The sequence below is a fragment of the Palaemon carinicauda genome, chromosome 37 (assembly GCF_036898095.1).
Source record: "Palaemon carinicauda isolate YSFRI2023 chromosome 37, ASM3689809v2, whole genome shotgun sequence".
In the NCBI taxonomy this organism is placed as follows: domain Eukaryota; kingdom Metazoa; phylum Arthropoda; class Malacostraca; order Decapoda; family Palaemonidae; genus Palaemon; species Palaemon carinicauda.
Genome location: NC_090761.1, coordinates 18,769,877 through 18,797,177, shown reverse-complemented (window position 1 = coordinate 18,797,177; position 27,301 = coordinate 18,769,877). Strand labels below are relative to the sequence as shown.

The following is a 27,301-nucleotide window of genomic DNA, read 5'->3' as shown; positions in this document are numbered from 1 at the left end:
GATGTTCGGAGGGGGGAGCTAAGCCTTCAGCTACAACAGGAGCAGGGGTTTGAACACTCTCATTGGAAGCCTCTGCCACAACAGCCTCGACAATAGACAGAGGGTCAACCTCTGCTACCGCCGGTGACTGTTTGACAGCTGCTCCCAACCTGATCATGTCAAACAGGGCTTCCTTGGAGGGCAAGCCCTAAAGCCCCAAGGAAGCCCAAAGCAGCAAAAGATCATCATTATTTACATCAACAGAAGGAGAAATAATTAAATCCTCCCCCGGGGAAGGAGGAGGAGCTGCCCCGCTATGGGAGGCAACTCCCTCTCCCAAATCCCGAGATCGGTCAACAACAGTACGGCCTACACTATCACTCGACAGCCTCTCGCGAGAAGCCGACCGAGTGGGAGCTTCGGAGGAGGTTTGGGCCACGGAAGAAGAGCCCTTAGGATTTTCCTTCTTCAAAGAAACCTTTGAAGGAGGAATATCCCGTTTGGACTTCTTCCGGCGCCGGGAAAACCTCTCCCACTGGGAGGTAGACCACTCCCTACATTCAATACATACGTTACCACTATCACACCGTTGACCCCTACAATAAGGGCATAAGGTGTGTGGATCCGTGTCTATTGACGACATGAAGGTCCCACAAGGGCGTTCAGGTAACCCAGGGCACTTCCGCATTGTAGAGGCCAAATTCACAACACTCTAGAAAAGAAAAAGAAAAAGCAAAAAGCATAGATTAAATGGCTGTTGTGTAGGCGAGGGTGACAGCGGACACGTCCGACTAGCACCCGAGCCGATAGCAAAGTGAGCTTACCACACAGGTGTGTGAGGGGAGAGGGTAGCAAACTACCCTCCCTACCCTCCGCAACTAGCGGTGGGGTAGTAAACCCTCGTTAAAATTCTAATGGCTCGTCCTTTCAGCTACGCCGAAAGTAATTACCCACTTTAAGTAGCGTGGTTTGTATTCCAGTTACGGAACAAACAAAAATTAATGGCAGTCCAAAAAAGGCGAGGAGGAAGAGCGGATACAACCGGTCTCCATCCGAGCCAAAAGTAAAGTGGGAAAAGCTAACACCCCTAACCCCCCTTAACTAGCGGTATGGGTAGTTACCCTCGCTAAATTTTAATGGCTCATCATTTCAGCTTCGCAGAAAGTAATACCCTTAAATAAATACCGTAGGTTTGTATTCCAGTTACGGAACAACTAAAGGATTATTGGAATTAAAAACTTCTAGCGCTTGTAGGACACTTCTTGCATCGTTAAAAATGGTAAAATTTTCCTCGTCTTTTAATACTATTTTCTCAATAGCAGTTAGTATGCCATATAGTTCAGCAGTAAATACAGATGATGCTAGAGTAAGTGTACCTCTACAATTAAAAGCCCAATTAAAAGCACTAATACAGTATATATAATACTTCAAATCCAACGCCAGTATCAGATTTGGAGCCATCATTAGATATAGAAGTTGATTCCCAGGTTGTTCTTTATGTTCCATAAAGAGCAACCTGGCTTCTAAGTCAGTCATGTTCTTTTTTATCGCAATAAAATATTTACAAAAAGATATATCCGGTAATATCCACGGAGGGGTTGATGACATCCTACATAGGAGCACTTTATTTCTACCTATATTTAGACAGTCTAAAAATGTTTTTAAATGGAAACCAAAAGGTTGAGGAGAATTTGGGTGCAGCTCAAAAACGGATTTTGAGCGAAGCGAAAACTCTATTTTTGGATGAGATAGCCATGTCGTCCTGATGGAAGGTTCCTATAAGTAGCTTCCTAGGGGATATTTGACTACAGTGATATTCCCAGAGAATTTTACCTTTATGTCTCCAGAATTCTAACTCCTGGCGCAAATATCCTTAAAATTTCTCTTAAGGATATCGCATAAATCAGGGGACGTATATCTTGATACGACACACAGCGATCTTCACCCCGAATAGCTTTTTCGCCTCGAGGGGGAAGAGTGGCAAAATAGAAGGGGAGCCGTTATCAAGGTTACCCTTCTCCCCATATTACTATTAAGTATCTAGATGGCGCCCTATTCAAATTGCCGGTTATTCCTTGTAGCATTGACCATGGTGCTACAAATATAGTAGTTTCGGGAGGAATCCTGCCAAGGCCTTTTCTATAGAACAGGAGGGCGGGTCCATCAGGACGATATGACTATCTCACCCAAAAATAGATCTGTTTTTTTGGCTCAAGCCATGTCGTCCTGATGGAAGTTTACCAGAGAATTACTAGAAAGTACTATATCAGGATTCTGAGTCTTAGCAATAAACTCAGGGACAAAGCTGAACGTTACCTCCCCCCATCCCCTTGAATGGGCGATGTCATACGAGAGACCATGAAGAAACACGCTAGGCCGAAGCCAAAGCTAGCAGGAACACCGTCTTCCAGGTTAGGTGGCGATCTGATGCCTGGCGTAATGGTTCATAGGGAGGTCTCTTAAGAGACCTGAGAACTCGAACCACATTCCATGGAGGAGGTTTCACTTCCGACTGAAGGCAAGTAAGTTCATAACTACGTATGAGTAGAGAAAGTTCTAGCGATGAAGAAATGTCCATTCCTTTCAGCCTGAAAGCTAGACTTGAGGCTGAGCGATAGCCTTTCACTGCCGAGACTGAAAGGCGCATTTCTTCCCGCAAATACACAAGAAACTCCGCTATTGCTGGAAGTGGCATCGAGTGGAGAGATACCCCTTCCACGACACCAACCACAGATGACTTTCCACTTTGCCTGGTAGACTGCTGCGCATGACTTTAGCAGATGTCCAGACATCATAACCGCAACTTGCTGCGAAAATCCTCTCTCAGAGAGGAGATGCTGGATAGTCTCCAGGCTTGAAGTCGTAGCGAAGCTACAGCTTTGTGGAAGATGTTGGCATGTGGTTGCTTGAGCAGATTGTGCCGTGGAGGGAGTTCTCTCGGTAGCTCCGTTAGGAGTTGCAGAAGGTCCGGGAACCATTCCGCGTGATGCCATAGCGGAGCTATGAAGGGTCATTGAAAGATTGACCGATGTTCTGGTCTTGTTGAGCACCCTCCTCATCAGACAGAACGGGGGAAAGGCGTAAACGTCGATGTTGTCCCACCGTTGTTGGAAAGCATCTTGCCAGAGAGCCTTGGGGTCTGGGACTGGGGAGCAGTACAGCGGGAGCCTAAAGTTCAAGGTTGTTGTGAACAGATCCACAGTCGGAGAACCCCACAAAGTCAGGACTTTGTTGGCTACTAGATGATCCAAAGTCACTCGGTACTCACTATCTGAGACGCTCTGCTCAGATTGTCGGCGAGCACATTCCTTTTGCCTGGAATGAAGCGTGCAGATAGTGGTATCGAGTGGATCTCGGCCCATCTCAGTATCTCTACTGCTAGATGGGATAGCTGCTGCGAAAAAGTACCTCCTTGTTTGTTGATGTAAGCCACTACTGTGGTGTTGTCACTCATCACCACCACAGAGTGACCCGCCAGGTATTGTTGGAACTGTTGAAGGGCCAGGAAGACGGCCTTCATCTCTAGGAGATTTATATGGAGATACTTTTCTAATTCTGACCACAGGCCTGAGGTCATGTGGTGTAGTACGTGGGCCCCCCACCCTTTCTTTGAAGCGTCCGAAAACAGCATCAAATCCAGGGGGAGGACGAGAAGGTCCACTCCTTTTCGTAGGTTCTCATCTGCCACCCACCACTGGAGGTCCGTCAGTTCCGCAGGTCCCATAGGGATCAGGACGTCCGGGGAATCGTAACCTTGATTCCACTGGGACTTGAGTCGCCACTGGAGGGATCTCATCCTGAGGCGACCGTTGGGAACTAGACGAGCCAATGATGAAAGGTGACCGAGGAGACATATCCACAATTGGGCTGGAAGCTCTTCTCGTCTGAGGAAAGGGCTTGCGACCTTCCTCAGCCTTGCTATCCTGTCGTCTGATGGGAAGGCTTTGTGGAGATTGGTGTCTATAACCATGCCTAGATATACCAGTCTTTGAGTGGGAAGCAGTGAGGACTTCGAGATTTACCAGGATCCCCAGATCCTGGCAAAGACTCAGAAGTTTGTCCCGGTGTTGAAGAAGGGATGACACCGAGTCTGCAAGGATTAACCAGTCGTCCAGATAACGAAGGAGACGGATGCCAATCCTGTGTGCCCACGAAGATATTAGGGTGAACACTCTGGTGAAAACCTGTGGTGCTGTGGAGAGACCGAAGCACACCACCTTGAACTGGTACACTTTGTCGTCTAGGCTGAATCTTAAGTACTTCCTTGAAGACGGATGGACTGGGATCTGGAAATACGCGTCCTTTAGATCCAGTGTACACATGAAGTCTTGCGGTTTCACTGCTAGTCTGATCGTGTCTGCCATCTCCATACTGAACGGAGTTTGTTTGACAAACTTGTTCAGAGCTGAGAGGTCGATGACTGGTCTTCAGCCTCCAGACGCCTTCTTTACAAGAAAGAGTCGACTGAAGAAGCCTGGAGACCCGTCGAGGACCTCTTGGAGAGCGTCCTTCTTCAACAGGGAACTTCTGCCCGTAGGGCTTGCCCCCTTGCCGATCCCATGGCAAGGGAGCTCAATGACACTGGATTCGTCGTCAGAGGAGGTAGAGATGTTGTGAACGGGACGCGATATCCCCGACTGATTACGGAAATCGTCCAGGAATCGGCTCCGAGTTGCTGCCACCTGTCAGCAACTTTGTAGGCATCCCCCAACTGGTGGAAATGCAGGGGGAATGCCAATCCTAGCGTTTGCGGCCTCGGCTGCTCCCTCTGGGTTTCTTACCTCTCCTGGAGGACTTTTTGCCTTTCCTATCCTTGACAGGAAAGGGCTTAGACACCACTGTCTTCGCTGCTGTCATTAGTTTTGCTGTCTTAGTCGGACGGGACTCCTGGGGTGCTGGAGGCTTATAGGGCTTAGATGTCAAAGCCCTATGAAGGAGGGAGTCTTGGCGAGACTTCCTCCACCTCTCAGCAGCCTGTTCCACATCCTTAGGCTCAAACAGGATCATTCCTTCTAAAGAAGAATGCCTGAGCCTATTGATCTTTGTGCTACAGACCTTCTGATGGAGTCTCTCAGCCACCGCATCCCGACGTTTCAGGATGGTGTTTGCCCACAAGCTCGAGACTTGGTGGGTCAGACACTCGATCATGCGAGTGCCTGAGAGAAGGAACGTCTCCATAGCTTTCCTGGTACGTTCTTTGGAGAAATCCTCAGAGCGTATCAGGATACCTAAGGTCCCTAACCAGATGTCCAGCCACGAAGTGGCTTGCATAGCACACTTCGCAACCTTCTCCTGGTTAAGGATCTCGGTTGCCGAGAACGAGACCTGCCGGTTGGAGAGTCTCTCAAGAGGGAATCCCCTGGTAAGCTCTTCCAACAAACGGTGGAGAGGAAGAGCTAAACAAGGATCCTCCAAGATCTCAAAGTACCTCCTTTGCTGTACGCGAGGAGGTGGGAGGAGCTTGTTACCGGCACTGGAACGGTTGGAGGAGGACAACTCGGAGAGCTGTACAGCGATCTTGTCCCTGGTACTCTTAACCCCCTGAGACCATGGCAGAGCTGCACAGGCCTTAGATGGTTACTGAGTACCGAATACGCGGTTCAAGACCGTGTCCTTGCCCTCACGAGGAGGGATCTCTGGATCGGCAAACCCATTGAGAGCCCTCAGAGTCAGAACTTGCCAAAACGCATGCTCTGACTCTTGCTGTTCTCCTCCTGATGTTGGAGTTGCAGCGAAGTCTCCTGTCCCCAAAAGCTCTTCTTGGGGAGAGTCGCGGACATTCTCAGAGTGGCTAGTTGGCTCCGTCCTTGGTCTTGTAGAGGACTTTGGTAAAGTCTTCGAGTCCTTCAACTCCTTCCTGGGAAGGATGTAGGACTCCAACATAGAAGATGGCAAGCTCTTTCCAGCCCCCACTTGGGAAGACTTCTCAGCGCGAGGCGGGGTTTCCCTAATTGGTGCGATGGGGGAAAGTCTCACCTCACGTGATTTCCCTGAGGACGGGAAATACTCGTCCGACAGGGAAGGAGAGAAAGTCTGGGGGAATGAAGGAACCTGCCTCGAAGGTTTCCGTGGAGTCAACTTAGCCCTTGGAGAAGCTACCGCATCCAGAACTCCTCTTTTACTCTTCAGAGGGGTAGAGACAGCCAAGGATCTGTGACCTAATTCAGAGAAAACAGGCTTGAACGCCTGTGTAACAGCTCTAATTAGTGCACCGAACCAAGGTTGTCGACTGACAGACGCGCTGTCAGACACCCCCTCTGAAGGGACAGGGATCGAAGGATCCCTGGGAGGAGTTCCCAAAGATGGGTTCGCCTGAAAAGGAATAGGGATCCTGGACCCCCTTGGACGTTTCCCTTCCGCCGCAATACGCGCTGTTATGCGTTTGCGGGGAGGAGAATGGGGCAATGGTGACCTTGGCGTGCGTTGTCCAGCAGCCACGCGCGCGCGGGCGCCTGCTGGTGCGCGCGCGGGCGCCTGCTGGTGCGCGCGCGGGCGCCTGCTGGTGCGCGCGCGGGCGACTGCTGGTGCGCGCGCGGGCGCCTGCTGGTGCGCGCGCGGGCGACTGCTGGTGCGCGCGCGGGCGACTGCTGGTGCGCGCGCGGGCGACTGCTGGTGCGCGCGCGGGCGACTGCTGGTGCGCGCGCGGGCGACTGCTGGTGCGCGCGCGGGCGACTGCTGGTGCGCGCGCGGGCGACTGCTGGTGCGCGCGCGGGCGACTGCTGGTGCGCGCGCGGGCGACTGCTGGTGCGCGCGCGGGCGACTGCTGGTGCGCGCGCGGGCGACTGATGGTGCGCGCGCGGGCGACTGATGGCGCGCAGGAGCACACGCGGGAGACTGTGGGCGCACAGGTGAGCGGACGGGAGACTGATGGTGTGCACGCTTTATTCATCGCGTGTAGGCGCGCAGGATCAGAGCGCTGAACACGCGGGTCCTGAAAAAGCCGTAGGGCAAGAGCGCGCAGGAGAGATACCCCTGGCGCGAGGGCGCGCAGTTGAAGCCTGTGTCGCTCGTGGGCGCGCCTCTTATGAGCGCGCATCAGAATGGTGGCGCGCAACTGCAGGAGAGGATGGGCGAGGGCGCACGGGGCGCGCGCGCATATCCTCGTGGACGCGTGCAGGGGACTGCACGTGTCTGCGCGATGGCAAGCGCTGGCGTGTAGGTGAGTGCTGGCACGTTGGCGAGCTCTGGCGCGTTGGCTAGTGCATGGGAGAAGTCAGCATAGACTTCCCCACAGCGGCCACATCCGAAGATCGTGGGCGCGCAGGAGAGACGACTGCTGTGCGAGGGCGCTGGCGCGCGGGAGAGCACTAGCGAGCGGAAGAGCGCTGGCGCGCAGGAGAACGCTGGCGCGCTGGAGCGCGTTGACACAAAGGAGAGCGCTGGCACGTAGGAGAGCGCTGGAGCGCAGGAGGTTGATGGCGCGCAGGTAAGGGATGGCGCGTAGCTGGGCGTGGGCGAGCTTGCTCAGGCAAAGCCTGGCGCGCAGGCTTTTCTAGCATAGCGCGTGAGGAAAGTATGCGCGTGTTGGCGCATACGCCCTTGATGCCCTGTATTAGGGTTAGATGATGCCCGACGAGCGTGAAGGTCAGGTTTCGTTGGCGCGTAGCACGCATCAGCACTCAGGAACGGTGACGGCAGGTCGGCAGATCTGACGGGTGGAAGGTCGACGTGTCCTTTGAAAGGACGACCTTCCACCGAAGGGGATCGCAAACGATCCGCTGAGAGGTCCAGGACCAAAGCAGGAACAGTCGGCGATTGCTGGTGAGGCTCCTCTGCGGGAGACTGCAACGAAGATGTAGAACCAAAGAGGCGCCTCCTCACCGCATGTGAAGGAAGGCCTCTCTGGCGAAGAGAAAAGGCGAGCCTTGCGACGAATACGCCCTCTAGGGGCCGTGGGATCAGCAAGCTGACCTTCTGAGGTCCTCCATAGAGGAGTCTCTGTAAGTGAACTCCCCCGAGGGGGAGAAACACCAGCAGGAGAGACTGTTGGACTTAGTTTCTCCCTCGTTGGTCGAACAGGAACGGGAGAAACTAAGCCTTCAGCTATTGTGCGGTTTGAAAAGGTAGAGGTAGTAGGAGATACCGCATTGGATACCTCTGACACCACAACGTCAACAATCAACAGAGGATCAACCTCTGCCGGAAGCGGCGATTGCTTGACAGCGGCACCCAATCGGATGTAGTCAAGTAATGCTTCCTTGGAGGGCGAACCCTCAAGCCCCAAGGAAGACCAAAGCTGAAAAAGATGGGTTAGAGACAAATCCTCTCCCAGGGGGAGAGGAGCTGCCTAGCTAGGGGAGGCAACACCATCTCTCGAACCCCGAGTTTGGGAAACAGTACAACGGTCTACGCTACCACTCGACAGTCTCTCGAAAGAGACCGACCGAGTGGGAGCTTCAGAGGAGGTTTGAGCAACGGAAGAAGAGGCCTTGGGTTTTTCTCCTTTCAAAGAAACCTTCGAAGGAGAAATATCCCGTTTGGACTTCTTCTTCCATTGCCGTGAAAACCTCTCCAACTGGGAGGTAGACTACTCCCTGCACTCACTACACTTATTATCACTATCACACCGTTGACCTGTACAGGCAGGGCAAAGGGCGTGAGAGTCTGTCTCGACCGCCGACATGAACGTTCCACAGGGGCGGTCGGGTAATCCAGGCCAGGTGCGCATAATAGCAGAGGCCAACTTCACACAGAAAACTGTCAAAAAGAGAAAGCAAAAAAAGCATTAATGGCTGCCAAGAGCGGCAAGGATGACAGCGGACACGTCCGACTACCATCCGAGCCGAGAGCAAAGTGAGTTCAAGCACAGGTGTGTATGGGGGGGGGGGGGGGGTAGCAAGCTTCCCTCCCCTACCCCCGCTAACTAGCGGTGTGGGTAGTAAACCCTCGTTAAATTTTAATGGCTCGTCATTTCAGCTACGCCGAAAGTAATACCCCTATTAAATAGCGTGGTTTGTATTTCAGTTACGGAACAAAAGAGGGTTGGGCATGAATGTAAAGAGAGTTCTATATGAGAAAGTGATTGTACTAACTGTGATATATGGATCGGAGTTGTGGGGAATGAAAGTGACTGAGAGACAGATATTGAATGTGTTTGAGATGAAGTGTCTAAGGAGTATGGCTGGTGTATCTCGAGTAGATAGGGTTAGGAACGAAGTGGTGAGGGTGAGAACAGGTGTAAGAAATGAGTTAACAGCTAGAGTGGATATGAATGTGTTGAGGTGGTTTGGCCATGTTGAGAGAATGGAAAATGGCTGTCTGCTAAAGAAGGTGATGAATGCAAGAGTTAATGGGAGAAGTACAAGAGGAAGGCCAAGGTTTGGGTGGATGGATGGAGTGAAGAAAGCTCTGGGTGATAGGAGGATAGATATGAGAGAGCCAAGAGAGCGTGCTAGGAATAGGAATGAATGGCGATCGATTGTGACGCAGTTCCGGTAAGCCCTGCTGCTTCCTCCAGTGCCTTAGATGACCGCGGAGGTAGCAGCAGTAGGGGATTCAGCGTTATGAAGCTTCATCTGTGGTGGATAACGTGGGAGGGTGGGCTGTGGCACTCTAGCAGTACCAGCTGAACTCAGTTGAGTCCCTTGTCAGGCTGGGAGGAACATAGAGAGGAGAGGTCCCCTTTTATATTTTTTTTTCATTTTTTTTTCATTTGTTAATGTCGGCTACCCCGCAAAATTGGGGGAAGTGCCTTGGTATATATGTATATATGTATGTATGTATGTATGTATCAAGAATTTTTTCATATAGGCCTATGCTGTATATATACAGTACAATATAGGAAAAGAGTGAGTTAAAAGACGAAAATTAGTAGTAGTCATAAATAGGCGAGGGGGAAGAGCAGTAACAACCTGTCTCCAACCTAGCCAAAAGTAAAGTGAGCTAAGTCACAGGTGTGCGAGTGTGAAGGGTAGCAAGCTACCCCCTAACCCCTGCTAACTAGCGGGATGGGTAGTTAACCTTCGCTAAAATTTTAATGGCTCGTCCTTTCAGTTTCACCGAAAATATTACTCCTTAAAAATAGCGCAGGTTTGTATTCTAGTTATGGAACAAAAAGGTAAATGCGTCGCCGGTCTAACCGCAGGGGGTTTTGCCGGGTGATGGTCCCTCAAAGAAATGCTCTGCTTCGGTGCCTTCTTCGGTCGTTAACATTCAGCCTGATGAAACTTGCAATGGGAATCATCACCCCATTGCTCACGCAGCAAGGTGGCAAGAGCCGCCTTGGCGAACGACTGGAGAGTGGCAAGAGAGAGACTTGTAAACTCTCGGCGAGTCGCTGGCGCTTAACGAGAAATAGCCGGGAAAGGTGGAGAACTATGAATCTTGTAAGCTCGTTCAGGTGAGTGACGCTCATGCGACTGGCGGGACTGGTGTTAGTCTCGCCTAAAGTGAGGGTCTCTCTGTGGAGTGAAACTGTCACTCGTCACCTGATGGTGCGGTGATGATGGCTCGTCCTAAGACGAATGACGAGACTAGGCACACCTAGCTGATGGATAGCGAACAGCTGGTGTACCATAACCAGCTGTAGAACGACGAGCTACTGACGAGTCATACGCAGCTGTCGCATAGCGAGCAGTTGTCAAGTTACGAGAGCCCGGAGGCTCATCGTAACAAGAGCCCCATGGCTCAACGTAACAAGAGCCCCATGACTCAGCGTGACGAGAGGACCATGGCTCAGCGTGCCGAGAGGACCATGGCTCAGCGTGCCGAGAGGACCATGGCTCAGCGTGCCGAGAGGACCATGGCTCAGCGTGCCGAGAGGACCATGGCTCTGCGTGCCGAGAGCACCATGGCTCAGCGTGCCGAGAGCACCATGGCTCAGCGTGCCGAGAGCACCATGGCTCAGCGTGACGAGAGCACCATGGCTCAGCGTGACGAGAGCACCATGGCTCAGCGTGACGAGAGCAAAATGGCTCAGGGTCACAAGAGCCTGGGGGTTTGGCAAACGTGCCCAGATATGTTGAACTTTGCCAAATGGTCAGGAAAGGTAGGAGGAGCAACGTACTAACGAACAAACTGGAGTAATTCCATTGGTAGAAAGAAAGTGCTAGGAGGGCTAGTGCGTAGTTAGTATAGTGTGGTTATTGCGCAACAAACTACACACAAACGTACAAACAAGAGAAGATACGTGTGGTTTCTAAGATGTAAACAAAAGTGAAACAAATATTTCAGGGGAACACGATGTGAATATTATGTGTAATATTTTGTGGATATATTATGCATCCCAGAGAATAATAAATAGAGAAGAAAACGATAGTTTTGCCATTATTTATCAATTCCCCAGTAAATTTTCACCACCCAAAACTCCTGGTTCCCACTGGGTGGCTCCCAACTCTGTAGGATATATTAGGGTATATTTTATTACCTACTTATTTGCAATGGAAATAAAGGTAGTTTTAGAAGAAAACAGGAATTTTTCTTTATAAAACCGCATCCCTTTATAGTAGAGCTTTTGTTATGTCTTAATATAATAATACTGGAAGGGATAAGCTACGAATACGGTAGTGTAAGGACGAGTCGTACAGTGCGTAGCCCCTCTGTAGGTAAGGAGACGGCTACTAAATTAGGTTAGGTGGGGGAACCTTACGTTAGGTGGCGTTCTTGTGTAAGTTTACCTTGTAAAATTTGGTTTTACATTCTGTCCCAACGAACCTGACTCTGAGGAAACATCACTCTGACCTTGCTAGGTATTCTCATAAATCTCCCTGCCACTCATCCCTACCATTAGGCCTACTCTTTTTTTTATGAGAAAATGTCCCAAGCTAGAATTATAACTATACCAAAGTTAGGGTAACAGTAAGCCTAAATGTTACCTAGTCAATTACAAAGTGTAAATCACACCTAGTACCTACCTTTAGTGGACAGGATTCTGCTCTCGATCACGTAGCTTTCCACTTTTTCACGTCTTCAGACCTCTGTACAGTTTTCTACTGTAGTACAGTGTATTATTTCCTTTCAAGTCGTCTTCACCAATAACTTTTAAGGGTTGATGCACCAGGGCAGTATCAGCAACGTTTCGAAATTATGGCTTCATAGGACATACCCATAATATCTAATATATGAGTCAATATGACCACTTGCATATTATGAACAACCGAAACGATAACAGATGACACATATCATATTCATACCGTTCATACGTATCACTGCGCGACTTGATAGTCCATGATGGTCAAAATAGTCCGTTTAAGTAAAATAGAAACGGAGTTTTTTCTATAGCAAATTTTTTTTTTCTCCTTAGGTTACATTGCCCTGTAATACAGTAAAATAATACCGAATATATATATATATATATATATATATATATATATATATACACATGAATGTATATATATATATATATATATATATATATATATATATATATATATATATATATATATATATATATATATATGTGTGTGTGTGTGTGTGTGTGTATATATATATATATATATATATATATATATATATATATATATATATATATATATATATATATGCTAACAAATATGTAAAATGGTGAAAGAAATAAAATAAAGAATACTATAGTGGCGGCGATTAAATGGCAAATCCCTCTGACGGTACCAAGTTTCTCCATCTTTGCAAAAACAGAAATATGGACACAATAGAATAAAAGAAATAATGCCCTTCCATAACATCATAAAACTCTTCTAAAAAAGAGACTTATCATATCCCCTATTGGAAGTGCGAGAGTAGCAGCATTGAAGAAATGTGTTGTAAATATGGGATTGAAAAAGAAGAAATAGTAATTTGGGGGGAAGGGCCCTAAAAAGGAAAATAAGAAATGGATCATGGAAAATATAGAGAAAGCTATTGAAGAAATGAAGAAAGTTATGAACACAAAATGAGATTCGTTGAAGAAAACCCACAGTCTTATATAAGAGAAATGTGTATGGGTGAGGCAATCCCTATAATGAATGCAACGTTAAACTCAAATTAAAGGAAAATTTCATGAAACATACACAGATGATGTGTGTAATCTATGCAAAGATGAAGATAATACAGAACACTTATTCTCATGCCCAAAATTAAGACAGTTAGCGGAAATAAACATAAGCGTGGGTATGTTGCAAAACCCTCGCAGGGAGCTGGTTGTATTAGGTATCTGAAAGAAGAATTTAAAAAAATACCAAACTTTACCACAATATGTTGCCAAAACTGATAACAAGGTATTATCCCAAATTGTTTCAAAGTAGAATGCGATGAAATTAAAGATTGAGATGCTCATTAAAAAATGTGTTTATGGTACAGGAAAAAAACTCAATTACAGTAATCAGGTTCAGGTTCAGGTTCCGGGGTGAGGCATAGCCTTTACAACGGCGCCTCTAACGCTTATCTTCTTGTACTGTTTTGTCTTTTCTTCCACATTATGTTCAATACTTCTTTTTTCTTTTCTATATTTGTTTCACTAAATAAAAATAATCCTACTATTTTCTTTGGGTCTTCCTCGTATGGTTGTTGTAGCTCAATTACTTCATTCCTTTCTTTTCTATATTCCTGGCAAAATAACAAAAAATGTATCAAATCTTCCTCCTCATTTTCACAAAAATTACAGTTTACATTCCCTCCATTGTGTCTATTTACAATATTTAGTTTTAACGTATTAGTTCTTGCTCTAAAAAATATCACTGAAGCAAATGTATTGTCATAAATTAACTCTTCCTTAATTTCTTTCTTCCACGTTCTATATATTTCTAGGCTCACTTTACTTTCTATTTCTTCTTTCCACTTTTCAGTATCCCACTTTCTGGTTTCCGTTTTTATTTCTGCCTTGTTCATTCTTCTTATTTGTCTTATACCTAAACTTAATTCTTCCAAATACTTTGCAGGTTGTTTCCACCATCTTCCTTCTTTTTCTTGAATATCCTCTAAGTATACTACTTAGAGCCTTTGCACCCATTGTGCGATAGAGTGCCCGCAAACTTATTTTGCGGAGTGAAAACCAGAAACCAAAACCTTGGAAGCTGATAAAGCCAAATGATAATGAACATAAGAAATTGCAAGGTTTTATACTTGGAACTGACAACACTAGCATAAAATACGGATCCTGAGTACTAAGGGCGTTATAAATTGCAGCTATATAGACATACTGTACAATCTGTTAGTAGGTAGTAGGTTGGCCAGGGCACCAGCCACCCGTTGAAATACTACCGCTAGAGAGTTATGGGGTCCTTTGACGGGCCATACAATACTATACTGGATCCTTCTCTCTGGTTACGGTTCTTTCCCTTTGTCTAGACATACACCGAATAGTCTGGCCTACTCTTTACAGATTCTCCTCAGTCCTCATACACCTGACAACACTGAGATTACCAAAAAATTCTTCTTCACACAAGGGGTTAACTACTGCACTGTAATTGTTCAGTGGCTACTTTCCTCTTGGTAAGGGTAGAATAGACTCTTTAGCTATGGTAAGCAGCTCTTCTAGGAGAAAGACACCCCAAAATTAAACCATTGTTCTCTAGTCTTGGGTAGTGTCATAGCCTCTGTACCATGGTCTTCCACTGTCTTGGGTTAGAGCTCTCTTGCTTAAGGGTACACTCGGACACACTGTTCTATCTAATTTCTCTTCCTCTTATTTTGTTAATTATAGTTTATATCGGAAATATTGATTTTAATGTTGTTACTCTTCTTAAGATATTTTATCTTTCCTTCTTTCCTTTCCTCACTGGGCTATTTTCCCTGTTGGAGCCCCTGGGCTTATAGCATCCTGCTTTTCCAACTAGGGTTGTAGTTTCGCAAGTGATAATAATAATAGTTGTAAAACAATTCAAATCAAAGAATTGATGAATGAGAAATGTCTCTACATATCAGTGGTATCTGAAACTTGGGAAACTAACCTCGATAAGGCTAAGATAGCTGAAATGAGAGCGCCCCCCCCCCTCCCCCATACACATACTTTGGGTTCTTTCATATTCCAAGAGAGGGCAAGTTACTGGGAGGGGGAAGTTGGGCTTGTTCTCAAAGGCTACTCAAATCTCAAGATGATAAAAAGAACTTGTGTAAAAAGGTTTGAAGGCTATTCTATCGTCCCGGTAAAATAGACAAACATGGTTCTCAATCTTATTTTACCGGTTCTGGTAAAATCTTTTCCTCCAAAAATTTTTAAGCCTAAAATCATTTATTCACAATCGAATATTTAAATCGTTTGAAAATCATTTATCTACAATCAAATATTAAGTCTCAGGATATTCAAGTATATAATAGTCTCCGTAAATCTAAAATTTGCCTTTAGACATGGTTCTTTTGCCAATACACTTAAGAACATCCAATGCTGAAAATTATAAGAGAAAACAAACATGGTACCTTGAAATTACTCGATCTTAGCGTTTTATAGTTATGCAAGAACTACTAGTTAATAGTTTACGGTCTTTTGACATTAAAGATAAAGTTTTTTATTATCTAAAATATTATTTGGTTAACAGAAACTACCCCATATAACTTGGAAACTCTCATTCATCATATGAACTATTAAACAGAGGGGTACCCAAGGGAAGTGTATTAGGCCCAATCCTACTTTGTATATATACTATAGATCTATCAAAAGTGCTTCAGAGAAGCAAGTTGGAGTTTAAACTACTTGCAGATATGATACGAAATTTAACTTCGACATACATAATAGTGATGAAACTTTAAACCAGGTTCTTACCAGTGTTAGGGAATGGATGGCAGTTAAACAAAGGACTTGAAATGAAAATGAAACTGAGTTTAACAAAATACAACTTAAGAAAAATAACCGATATCCAAAAATATATTAATAACAACTCGGTCCTGAGATCTAGCTGAGTTCGTGACCTTGTTTTATTATTTGAATGTAATGTCTCACAGTACTCAAATTAATACTGTAGTAAGAAACTTGGGATATATTAAAAACATTGCTTTGGTACAGAAGTATTTGGATGAATATTCTAAAAAGAAGCTTTTGATAGACTGTTATTATCAGGATTAATTACTGCAACCCCAGCGACGGTAATTTACCCAAAATGTAACTTGAGGTGTATGAGGACAGAGGAGAATATGTAAAGAATAGGCCAGACTATTCGGTGTATGTGTAGGTAAATGGAAAATGATCCGTAACCAAAGAGAAGGGTCCAATTTAGTACTGTCTAGCCAGTCAAAGGGCCCAATAGTTCTCTGGCGGTAAAACCTCAACGGGTGGCTGGTGCCCTGGCCATCCTAGATGAAGTTGAACGCTAACAAAACTCAAAGTAAGTGGTCCCTAAGCATCCATATATTTCAATTGGCGATGTATATAACTGTAAGCAATCAGTTTAAAATTCTAAGTGCGATATTTGATTGCAAAGTACTTGAGAGAAACACATTACGTCTGTTTCTTCTTCAACCACACAAAACACTGGCATATTTGGGAAGTCTTTTAAGATTTTTAGTTATCACCCTATCCTGGGGAAATGATTTAAGTATTTCATTCTTCACTGTTTTATATACCTATCCTCCTGTTTGGTCTTCAGTCACTGAGTCTCAGCTTAATTGGTTTCACAGAAATTCAATGCCAATTAATTTCTTTATACCTAATCTGGATGTTAATTTCTTGCACCGTCGTTTAGTTTACTATTTTTAAATGTTGCATAAGATATTTCATAATCCCTTGCCATTTGATATTCTCAGACCGTATTACATTGCATTTTACAAGTTTTATCACCGCTGTCACTAGATAGTGGAGAGTTGGACATGATTTGAATTTCAGTAGTTGAGATTGGTTGCAATTTTTTTTATTTTAGTCAGGTTGTCGTTTCGTTTTTTTTTTTTTTTTTTACATATATTGCAGATAGTTTTTTACATTTAATGCTGGGACTGATCTTGAATTTTTTAGATTTTTGCCATCCTTTCCCTGGTGGGATGCTAAATTCCCTGCTGGAGTATTGAAGCATTCGGCTTTTCCAATTAGAATTGTACCTTGCCTAACAGTAATGAGAAATAGCAGTAGTCTGATATGGATTACTGTAGTTTAGTGCAACTATAGATGGCCAGTAAAAAGGAAGCTACTACACTATACTATATTGCATTATAGGTAGTAGGTTAACCAGGGCACCAGCCGCCCGTTGAGATACTACCACTAGAGAGTTATGGGGTCCTTTGACTGGTCAGAGAAGTACTTCACTGGATCCTCTCTGGTTACAGTTAATTTTCCCTTTGCCTACACATACACCGAATAGTCAAGCTTATTCTTTACATATTCTCCTTTGCCTTTATATACCTGACAAAATTGATGTTACAAAACAATTCTTCTCTCAATCGGTTAACTAATGTAATTATTCAGTGGTCACTTTCCTCTTGGTAACGGTAGAGGAGACTATTTTTTCTATAATAAGCAGCTCTTCTAGTAGAAAGACACTCCAGAATTAAACAATTTCTCTCTAGCCTTAGGTAGTGCCATAGTCTCTGTAGCATACTATGGTCTTCCACTGTCTTGGGTTAGAGTTCTCTTGCTTGAGGGTACACTCGGGTACACTATTCTATTTCATTTCTCTTCCACTTGTTTTGTTAAAGTTTTCATATTCTATATAGCAAATATTTATCTTAAACTTGTTACTGTTCTTAAAATATCTTATTTTTCCTTGTTTCCTTTCCTCACTGGGTTATTTTCCCTGTTGCAGCCCCTGGGTTTATAGCATCCTGCTTTTCCAACTAGGGTTGTAACAGCATGTAGTAATAATAATAATAATAATAATAATAATAATAATAATAATAATAATAATAATAAAACACCAATGTGCATAATTATATTCGCGACAAATACAATCAGTGAATATGATGAATTACCCTTAGAATGCACATGTATAATTAAAAAAGTAATCTGGAATATTTGAGAGATTTGTAAAATACCAACTTAAATGTCACAATGCAGAGAAGTGTTTGGCACGTCATGTCCTTCATTAAATGTGTTTTATGTGACCATTATGCTCCAATGCATAGACCACAGATTAGTTATCTTATCCTTCTTGGACGAGGAAAATGAACACTAAATTACAATTTCATTACACGGGACCGGTTAATAAAATTATTTGTTCTGATTCCGTATTTACATTCCAATGGCTTATGTTCACTCTCCACAAACAGCTTGAAATAATTCATATTGCTTGCATTTCAACCAATGGCTCATATAAATAAAATCTGGATATGATATAGATGTGACTGATTCGTGTAATAAAGATTTGACATATTTGTTTATAAAGTTAGCAATGTAGAAAGGGAATCGGACATTTGTTGACGCCATCTATACTGTGTTGTTGGTATATGACGTCACTCAGTCTGTATGTGGTAGACAAGTGGCGTAAATTCATCTCGGTTATTTTAATTTTATCCCAATTCATCATGTCGGTGAAAGAAGATTTAGACTACAATTCCGAATCTCGCGACAGGTAAATATACGAAGAGTTGATGGCCATTGAAAATAAGTGCTATTTATAACCGCTTTATTAGAAAAATTAAGTATTTCTACGAAGATTTTGCTTTCGGCTTTTGATGACGTTTGCCTGAAAGATTGTTATTATTCATACAATTGTTATTACTAGCCAAAGTACATGTATATTTGTTAAAGCAGGTTACTACAACCCAGTGACTTTAAAAGGGATACAGGCTAATTCGAATAAAAGAATTAGAGAAAGGCCGATTTGAGATATATTTGATATATTGTCGGCCTTTAAATGTTTTTGTTATTTTAATACTCTACTTGTCTAAGAGCTGTTGCTCAGAGTTAAGGCTTCAACCGAAAATGAATACAATTTAACCATAACAGAAACCTTTTCTGGTACAACCCAGAAACATAAACTTGTGGGCTACACTTGAATCTGCACTCATCCATGTAAACTTAATTTATCCTCCTTTACCCGAACCAGATGGTTCTGTGCCTAGCTGTCAAAAGGAGAACGGCAACTCGTTTGGCGGATGTGTTTGACAGTAAGCAGAGTAATGGAAATCTCTTCGTCTTGGTAAATTTATATTTATGGATAGAGAAACATTCCAAACAGAAAATATGGTTTGTAGTAAATAACGTGATTTAAGCGATTTTTACCTTCATTTCAACTGCAAACTACACACTCACTAAAACTGGTAATTGAAATGAAGTCAAATTCAGTGAAGTCACATAGTTTATTATGGGAAAACATATTTTCTATTCAAAATGATTACCTTAAATCTAATGTGAAAAAATAAGAATATCAAGTTCAGTAATTACTGGCAAATGGTAATTTTTAGCTGCGCACGCTAATAGAAAGGTTTTACTATAAATTTAATGGTGTTTGTTTCGCCATGGGCTCGCTTTGCTTCGAAAAAATGAAAATATCAAGCTCCGTATATACTGGCAAGCGACAATGTTGAGCCGTGCGCGCTAACATCAATATAACTTAAATAATGAACTGCATTCACTATCCAGATTATTTAACTTGAAAGTTAAAATAATGACTATTTATGATCGGGAGGTTGAAGGCTGGGGATCATGGGGGTAATTTCCATGAAACTTCCCTTTTGCTTCTAGGTAGGGGCAACTACAATTATTACATGTTTCTATTGGATAATAGTACACGTAAACATTGGAACACGGACAAAGGCTTAACATGGAAAAAGGCTTGGGGAAAGGACTGGTGGGACTATTTGAAGTGATAAGAAAAGAAAAGCGGGTGTGAAAATATTACACCTGCCCTGTGGCAACTTTTCGTACCAATTGGTAGGCTATGTGACTGGTTAACGGAAACAGCACAGAGACTCTAAAGGAAACTTGTTCAGAGCAAGTATTTATGTGAAAACTGGGTGTGATGAGGTTATGACAATCGGTGTGACGAAAAAATAGTAAGATAAAATATTATTTTCTGATAATAAATTGAAATGTAATAAAGGAGAAAACATTTGAAAGGGGCATGGAAACAAAGAGAAATATACTGGTGAGTATATTACTGTACACCAACGAATACATAACGATATTAGCGGGGTCAAGTCTCGAAGTATATTTTAATAACTAGGGTAAAAAATATGTCCAGGAGGGTATTGCATAAACATACGGTGTTAGAAAAATGTCTTGGGTAAAACGTAATATGTCCATGTGGGTACTGCATAAAAGAATGGGTACATACAGTATTAGAAGGGTCAGATTAAGGTACAGTATATGCCTTGGGTTCAGATCAAGTAGAATACTTGAATGACGCTGATAAAAATGTTAAAGGGTTTATAAGAAAAAAAAAAGAGTAATTCTTGGGTAAGACATTGCAAAAAAGAATGGGTACATATGGTATTTATATATAAGAAGGGTCAGATCAAGTAGAATACTTGAATATCGTGGGTAAAAATACTTGAATGCCTCGGGTAAAAATGAGGAGGGTTTGTAACAAAATGAATAAGCCTAGTGGTCAAAATAAAGGGGTCGGGGCTTATGCGTAGAAGGGTGTGGTATATGTGCAGAAAATCTAAAACTGGTAAGTACATACGAACGAACGGAAGCTAATATTTATTTGTGGCAAAAATAGGAGTCATTTTCGAAGGAAGCGGAAATTTTTCTATAGGATAAAGTTGCTCTTTAGTAGGAAAGTTTTCCCCGTCCATAACTATAATGAAACCCTCTTTTTCTCTTCATTCCTTTAACAAAACCCTCTTTTCTCTTCTTCATTCCTTTTTTCCTGAGGCTAAACTAACTAGTTCACCTTTTCATTCCTGTAAAATTAAAACAATGCGTAGGTAGTTCGGTCGTCAAAGTTTCATCCGCCAAAATGAGTTGCCCATTCAGCTAACACACGCAGCGCAATATGTAACATTTGCCATAAGTGAGGAGCATATATTTAAATAAGTTTATATTTGCTGTAAAAATAAATTCTGTTTTCAAAGAAAACGGGCATACTGTATTTCTATAGGAAATAACCTGCTTATTAGTAGAAAAGCTTTTCCTGTGTGTAACTAATAAAATGCACTAAGATAATGGGAGTTTTTGTAATTGGTTTGACAGATAAAGTGTAAAATTTCAAAAGTTGACAGAAGAACCACATTTTGAAAGGGAAACAAACAAGAACGTCACTTAACATGAGGTTCCCCACCTAACCTAACCTAGGATCTGTACCCTTTACCTAATTGATTAGGTGAAATTACAGATCCAGTACATGAGTTTTTATCATAAAATGTTTCCCTGACCTGAACTATAATAAAACCCTTAACCCTGGATAGGTACGCTCCTCGGACACCCCTTTAAGGGTATACTCGGTCGTGCGCGACCCCGACGCAAAAAAAAATTCTTGAAAAACCTGTTTTTGCAGTAACCTCCTTTTTTTTTTTTTTTGCCAAAAAAAATTCAATGAATGCTTAAAACTACTGTAAAGATAAATACTACTCATCTGCAGAAAAACTATTTATTATAAATATTTTAAAAAATTAAGTAGAAAAAAAAGACCTTACATAAAAATTCATAAAAAAAAATGTATACATATATACACAAATCCTTTTAGGAATTGATTCTTGAATGTTTAGGACACATCTTGATGTATTTTGGATGAAGTCGGACCCATGGAGGTGAAGATCTGAAATGAGAAAAAAAGGGTAACTTTTTTTGGCCAAAAAAAATTGTCCAAATTTCATGAATTTTTTTGGGTACCCAAATGAAATAGGAAGTGGATAATTTTTTTAGGGAATAAACATATGTTATCCTAAAATAGAAATATGTAAAAAAAATCTTCATTATTTTGTAAATTACATTTATATCAGGGGCCATATCTAAAGGTCATTTTTTGAGTACTTAGAAATTTCGTAAAAAAATACATATATTTAATATATAATATGATATTTATGCAGGTAAAAATATACCAAAATATCACAAATTCTATAGGGAACAAGAATATATATAGATAGGGCAACTTACGCTTCGGTTATGTCCACAAAATGGCCGCCAACCACACTGACTCAGACTCCCTATTCTGCCACCTGAAATGTAGGAAGGGTATGTCAATTTCAAGGTGTTATTTACTAATCTAATTATTCTTGGATATGCATAAAAATTGTATGGTGGGTTGCTGGATGATTGTCGATTATTTTACGACTATAAAATTAGAATTCTGACCCAAACAAATTTTTTTGAAGGGAAATAAAATTGAAAAAAAAAAAATTGTAAAACAATATAATATTTTAGCTAAAAAAATTTGATATTCAATCAAAAAAGAAGTAAACAAAATTTTCCGACAAATAAACATCTAAATGAATCATTACTCTGTGATAGTTCCTTAGTACGTAGTAATTTTGAAAGAAATGGGAAAAAACGAAAAAGTGGCAATCGCAGGAAAATCGAACACATACCTATATATACGCCATATCTGGCTAAAAAAAAAGATAGGCATGGGTAGCCAGATCATCTAGAAACACTTTCCAACGCTAAAAAAATTAAAGGTTTGGGACACTATTTGCCAATTTCTTACGGTAACATGACTAAGCAAAAAAATGCAAAACAAATAAAAAGGGGCACTCGCGGAAAAATGGCCAACATTCTAATATACGGCATCTCAGATAAAAAAAATTCATGCACGTGGTAGCCCTACCATCAAGACACACTTTCCAACAAATAAACATGAAAAAAAATCAATACTATATGGCAATTCCTTACTACGTAGTAAATTTTTATAAATATTGAAAAAAAAACAGAAATTGGCAACCGCAGGAAAATACCCCACATACCAATATCTACGGCGTATCTGACAAAAACAAAGTCACGCATGGGTAGCCAGATCATCTAGACACTGTCCAACACTAAAAAATCAAAAGTTTTGCGACACTATTTGGCAATTTCTTACGGAAAAATGACTTGGCCAAAAAATGAAAAAACTGAAAAAGAGGCACTCGCGGTAAAATGGTCCTCGTGTTGATGAACGGCATTTCAACTAAAAAAAAAATCATGCACGTGGTAGCCAAACCATCCACCAAGACTTTTCACAACTGATAACCTATACAAGTTGCACCATTCTACGACAATTTCATAATACGTAATAACTTTGATAATTATGCAACTTACCTTAGAAGGTAAACTCGGTCGCGCTCGACCCCGACGCGTCTCAGAAATCTGGGAAGGAGTACAGCTACAGCGATGCACGTCTGGACACTACTAGAGCGTGTAGGCGAGTTACCGACTGCAGGTCGATCACCCACAAATTCAGTCACGGGGGTGAGTCACGTGAGAAAAACATCTTTTGTTTTGACGCTCGGGGTCGCGGACGACCCACCGTACCTTTCCAGGGTTAATTAATTACCGGTGGTACAACCCCCTTTAGACTGCCGTATCTTTAGCTTGCTTGCCTTAAGACTAAATCTCAACCCTGGTTTTGCTTCCCAACCGCCTTCACCCCTGGCCATGTAACACAATTATAATATTTCGTAAATCGTAAAACTAAATTCCTATTGTATTTTATACCAAGATGAACAACATTTTCCCTTGATTTGACACATAATAAGAAACTTTACATCTTTCCTAATGAACTATATTCTGTTTCATTATAGAGCAGTCCAATGTTAGTTAGGACATTGGAAGTCTCATAATTGAATAGATCTTTGCAAATACACTGTTTTGGATCCCATATTCTGCTGGTGGAAACCTCTATTAACGAAATTGTAGATTTTGATAAGAAATTTCCATTTTTCTCCTTATGACAGCACCAGCCACAGGAGCTTCTTTCCAACCGTTGTTCAGAAAAACACTGATATGTGGTGGTTCTGTCGTACGTTACTTGTTTGAATAGAATGAAAAAGGCCCAAGGTTTTATATTCGAAGCCTCTTGGTTATTTGTTTTTAATGATAGAATATGCAATGTTCTTATTATATTTAAGTTATACAGTAGTAGAAATGTTTGATATATTTGATACTGTATTGGGAAATGGAAGCCAATTGCGTGTTTGAACGGAGGCTAGAGCGTTTAAATTTGTATAGTTGAACCAAGATAAATTAGATGAATAAAATAACATCAAAATACAAGCTCACAGGGTTAATGCTCATAGTGAAACTTGTGCTAGTTGCCAGAACATAGGGATAATGAGAGAGTGGTTATCAGCGATTGAAGCGAACTATGACAGAACAAAAACTAGTGAATAATTACTGGTGAATATGCTGAATTAAGTAAAGAGGTATTTGTAGTAGGATGAACACAGCTATGAACGACTAGAGAAAATGGGATTGAAAAAATCACGTATTTTATGCATCCAGAAGTCCTGGCAAACAAAAGATCGAGTGTTTTGATAGTGTTTAATTAATATTACTGGGTTTTGATTACTGTAACTTTTTTTTTTAATTACGATTACAGGACAAACCTTTTCCAACTAGGGTTGTAGCTTAGCTAGTAATTATAATAATAATAATAATAATTGAGTAATTTGTATTTTTTCTAACTTACAAACTATTAGCTATTTGATAGGGATAATATTTCGACAAAGTTGGAAGACTAGCCATTGAGATTTTAAAGCGAGGTGGCAACCACCCAACCACAAGATAGTGGGAGGGTGGAGGGAGTATCCGGGGTAACTAGGTACCCTTACTCATTCACACATCACTTTTGATTGCAGTCAGGACTTAAGGGGGGCAGGTGATGGCAGGACAGTATATAAATAGCTAAAGGTTTGTACGTTAGGAAAAATACAAGTTACTTCCAAATTTGTAATTTATTCCGTCACTAACAAACCAAACGCTATTTAATAGGGATGATTCATTCGTTAGGGAGCTGGTAGTCCGACCTCTGGCTTGGTCATTGACCTGGGGTTTTATCTGATGTGCCTGTAGCGGCCTGAGCAACCTGTGAGGTTGTGAGGAACTAGCAATGTGACTCGGTAAAAATATTCCAAATGTAGAAATAGGAATTTTGATTCAAACATAGACGGTCCCAATACCTACCTTGCGGGGTGTATTGGGGACGTGTACAAGTATGAAGGCTATACTAGCTTACACAAGGGAAATAGTTATTACCTACAGATAGGTGGGGCCAGTGTGCAGAGGACCCATGGTGCTCTTCCCCAAGAGAAGGGAAGTTGAAGGAAAAGAAAAGAGCCATTCATTCATACAGACTAATCCCAGGTGATCAATGTCCTCAACCATCTGCTACTTGTCCATCAAGGAGCCTGAGATATTTTTAAACCAGTGTTGTGTAGCCTCCAGAAGATCGATAAAATACGTATCCATGTTCCTAAGGGTCATTTTATAAGTACAGTAGTGGGTGGTGAAGGTCTCCACACACCCACTGTAACATCTGTCACAAAATAGTTGCGTTTAAAAGCCAAGGACATGCTTTTGCCCATGACATCAGGCGCTCTTAAGTAATCGATTGGGAGGAGGGTCAGGATTCAGTTCATGGTCGTTGACCCTTCGAATCCAGGCTGAGATGGTATTCTTTGTAACCCTCCTCTTGACCCTCCCTGTGTTTATGAAAAGGGCTGTTACACTTGGACGAGCTGCTGCAGTGCATTCAATATAATATCTCAAGCTCCTCACTGGGCATAATAACAATAATTGATTTGGATCGTCGGTTGCAGAACGAAGATTCACAATCTGAAAAGCTCTGATTCTACGATCCGTGACCGCTGGATTTTGAGTCTTGGCAATAAATTTAGGGATGAAGCAGAGTGCCACCTTCCCCATCCCCTTGAATGGGCGACATCGTAGGATAGACCATGAAGTTCTCTAACTCTCTTTGCTGAAGCTAAAGTGCGTAGGAACACCGTCTTCAAAGTGATATGGTGATCTGTTGCCTGGAGTAATGGTTTGTAAGGAGCGCCCTCCAGGGACTGAAGGACGAGAACCACGTTCCAAAGAGGAGATCTAGCTTCTGACTGGGGGCAAGTGATCTCATAGCTTTGTGTGAGGAGAGATAACTCCAAGGAAGAGGAAAGATTGACTCCTTTCAGTCTTTAGGCCATGCTTAAGGCTAAGCGGTAGCCTTTCACTGCCGAGACCGAGAGGACTTTTTCACTTGAAAGTATACAAGGAACTCCGGTATTGCTGGAATAGTGGCATCGAGGGAAGAGATAGCCCTTCTACGACACCAACCACAGAAGACTGTTCACATTGGCAGGTAAACTGACACAGAGGATCTTCGGAGGTATCCAGACATCCTTCTCCCAACTCCTTATGAAAATCCTCTCTGAGAAAGGAAATCCTGGATAGTCTACAGGCATTAAGACGTAGGAAAGCTACTGCCTTGTGAAAGATGTTCACGTGTGGTTGTCTGAGTAGATCTGGTCGTGGAGGGAGTTCCCTTGGTAGCTCCATCAGGAGCTGCAGAAGGTCTGGGAACCATTCTGTATGATACCATAGTGCAGCGATGAGTGTCTTGTATATGTTGTTGGATACTCTGGTCTTGTTGAGCAGCTTTCTCGTCAGACGGAAGGGGGGAAAGGCGTACACGTCGATGTTGTCCCAGCCTGAAGATCCGGGACTGGGGAACAGTAGAGTGGGAGCCTAAAGTTTAGGGACATTGCGAACAGGTTCACAGTTGGAGAACCTCACAAAGTCAGGACTTTGTTGGCTATCAGATAATTCAGAGATTGTTTGAAGCCCACTATCTGAATTGCTCTGCTCAGATTGTTGCCAAGTACATTCCTTTTGCCTGGAATGAAGCGCGCGGATAGGGACATCGAGTGTTCTTCTGTCCATTGTAGAGTCTCTACTGCCAGATGGTATAGGGGCTGCAAAAAGGTACTGCCTTGTTTGTTTATGTATGTCACTAGTGTGGTGTTGTCGCTCATCAACACCACAGAGTGACCCAGCAGGAACTGTTGAAGAGCTAGGAAAGCTGCTCTCATCTCTAGAAGATTTATGTGCTGGTACCTTTTGGACTCTTGACCATAGCCCGGAAGCTATTTAGTGCAGCATTTTGGCTCCCACCAGTCTTTTGAAGCGTCTGTTTAGAGCATTAATTCCAGGGGAGAGACGAGAAGGTCTATCCCTCTGCGGAGGTCCTCTTCTGTCACCCACCACAGAAAATCCGTCCTCTGCTCCTGTCCCATGAGAACAAGAATATCTGGGGAGCAGGTGTGGTGGTTCCACCTAGATTTAAGTTGTACTGAAGAGCTCAAACCCAAAGACGACCATTGTGCACTAGACGGACCAGGTAGGCTAGGTAAGCTAGAAGTCACAACCACCGTTAGGCTGTAAGCTGTGCTGGTCTAAGGAAGGGCAAGCCACCTCCCTCAGCCTGTGTACTGTACTCTGTTGTCTGAGGGGAAAACTTTCTGAAGATTGGTGTTGATTAAAATATCCATGTATACCAGTCTTTTGAGAGGGATGCAATGATGACTTCTCGTGATTTATCATGATCCCCAGATCTTAACAAGACTCAAGTCTCCTGTCTCGGTGTTGAAG

The 27,301-nt window shown here is 42.8% G+C and overlaps 1 protein-coding gene across 4 annotated transcripts in view; it reads left to right on the top strand.

Annotated features, from left to right (window-relative positions):
• Positions 1-18,232: 18,232 nt before the first annotated feature.
• The window catches only part of LOC137629480 (myelin expression factor 2-like), a 100,996-nt gene continuing 91,927 nt past the window's right edge, over positions 18,233-27,301 (top strand). For all 4 annotated transcript variants that reach the window (XM_068360810.1, XM_068360809.1, XM_068360808.1 and 1 more), the window contains exon 1: positions 18,233-18,362. In XM_068360810.1, coding sequence (XP_068216911.1) covers positions 18,238-18,362 — 125 coding nt within the window. In that variant the 5' untranslated portion in view covers positions 18,233-18,237. The remainder of the gene's footprint in view (positions 18,363-27,301) is intronic.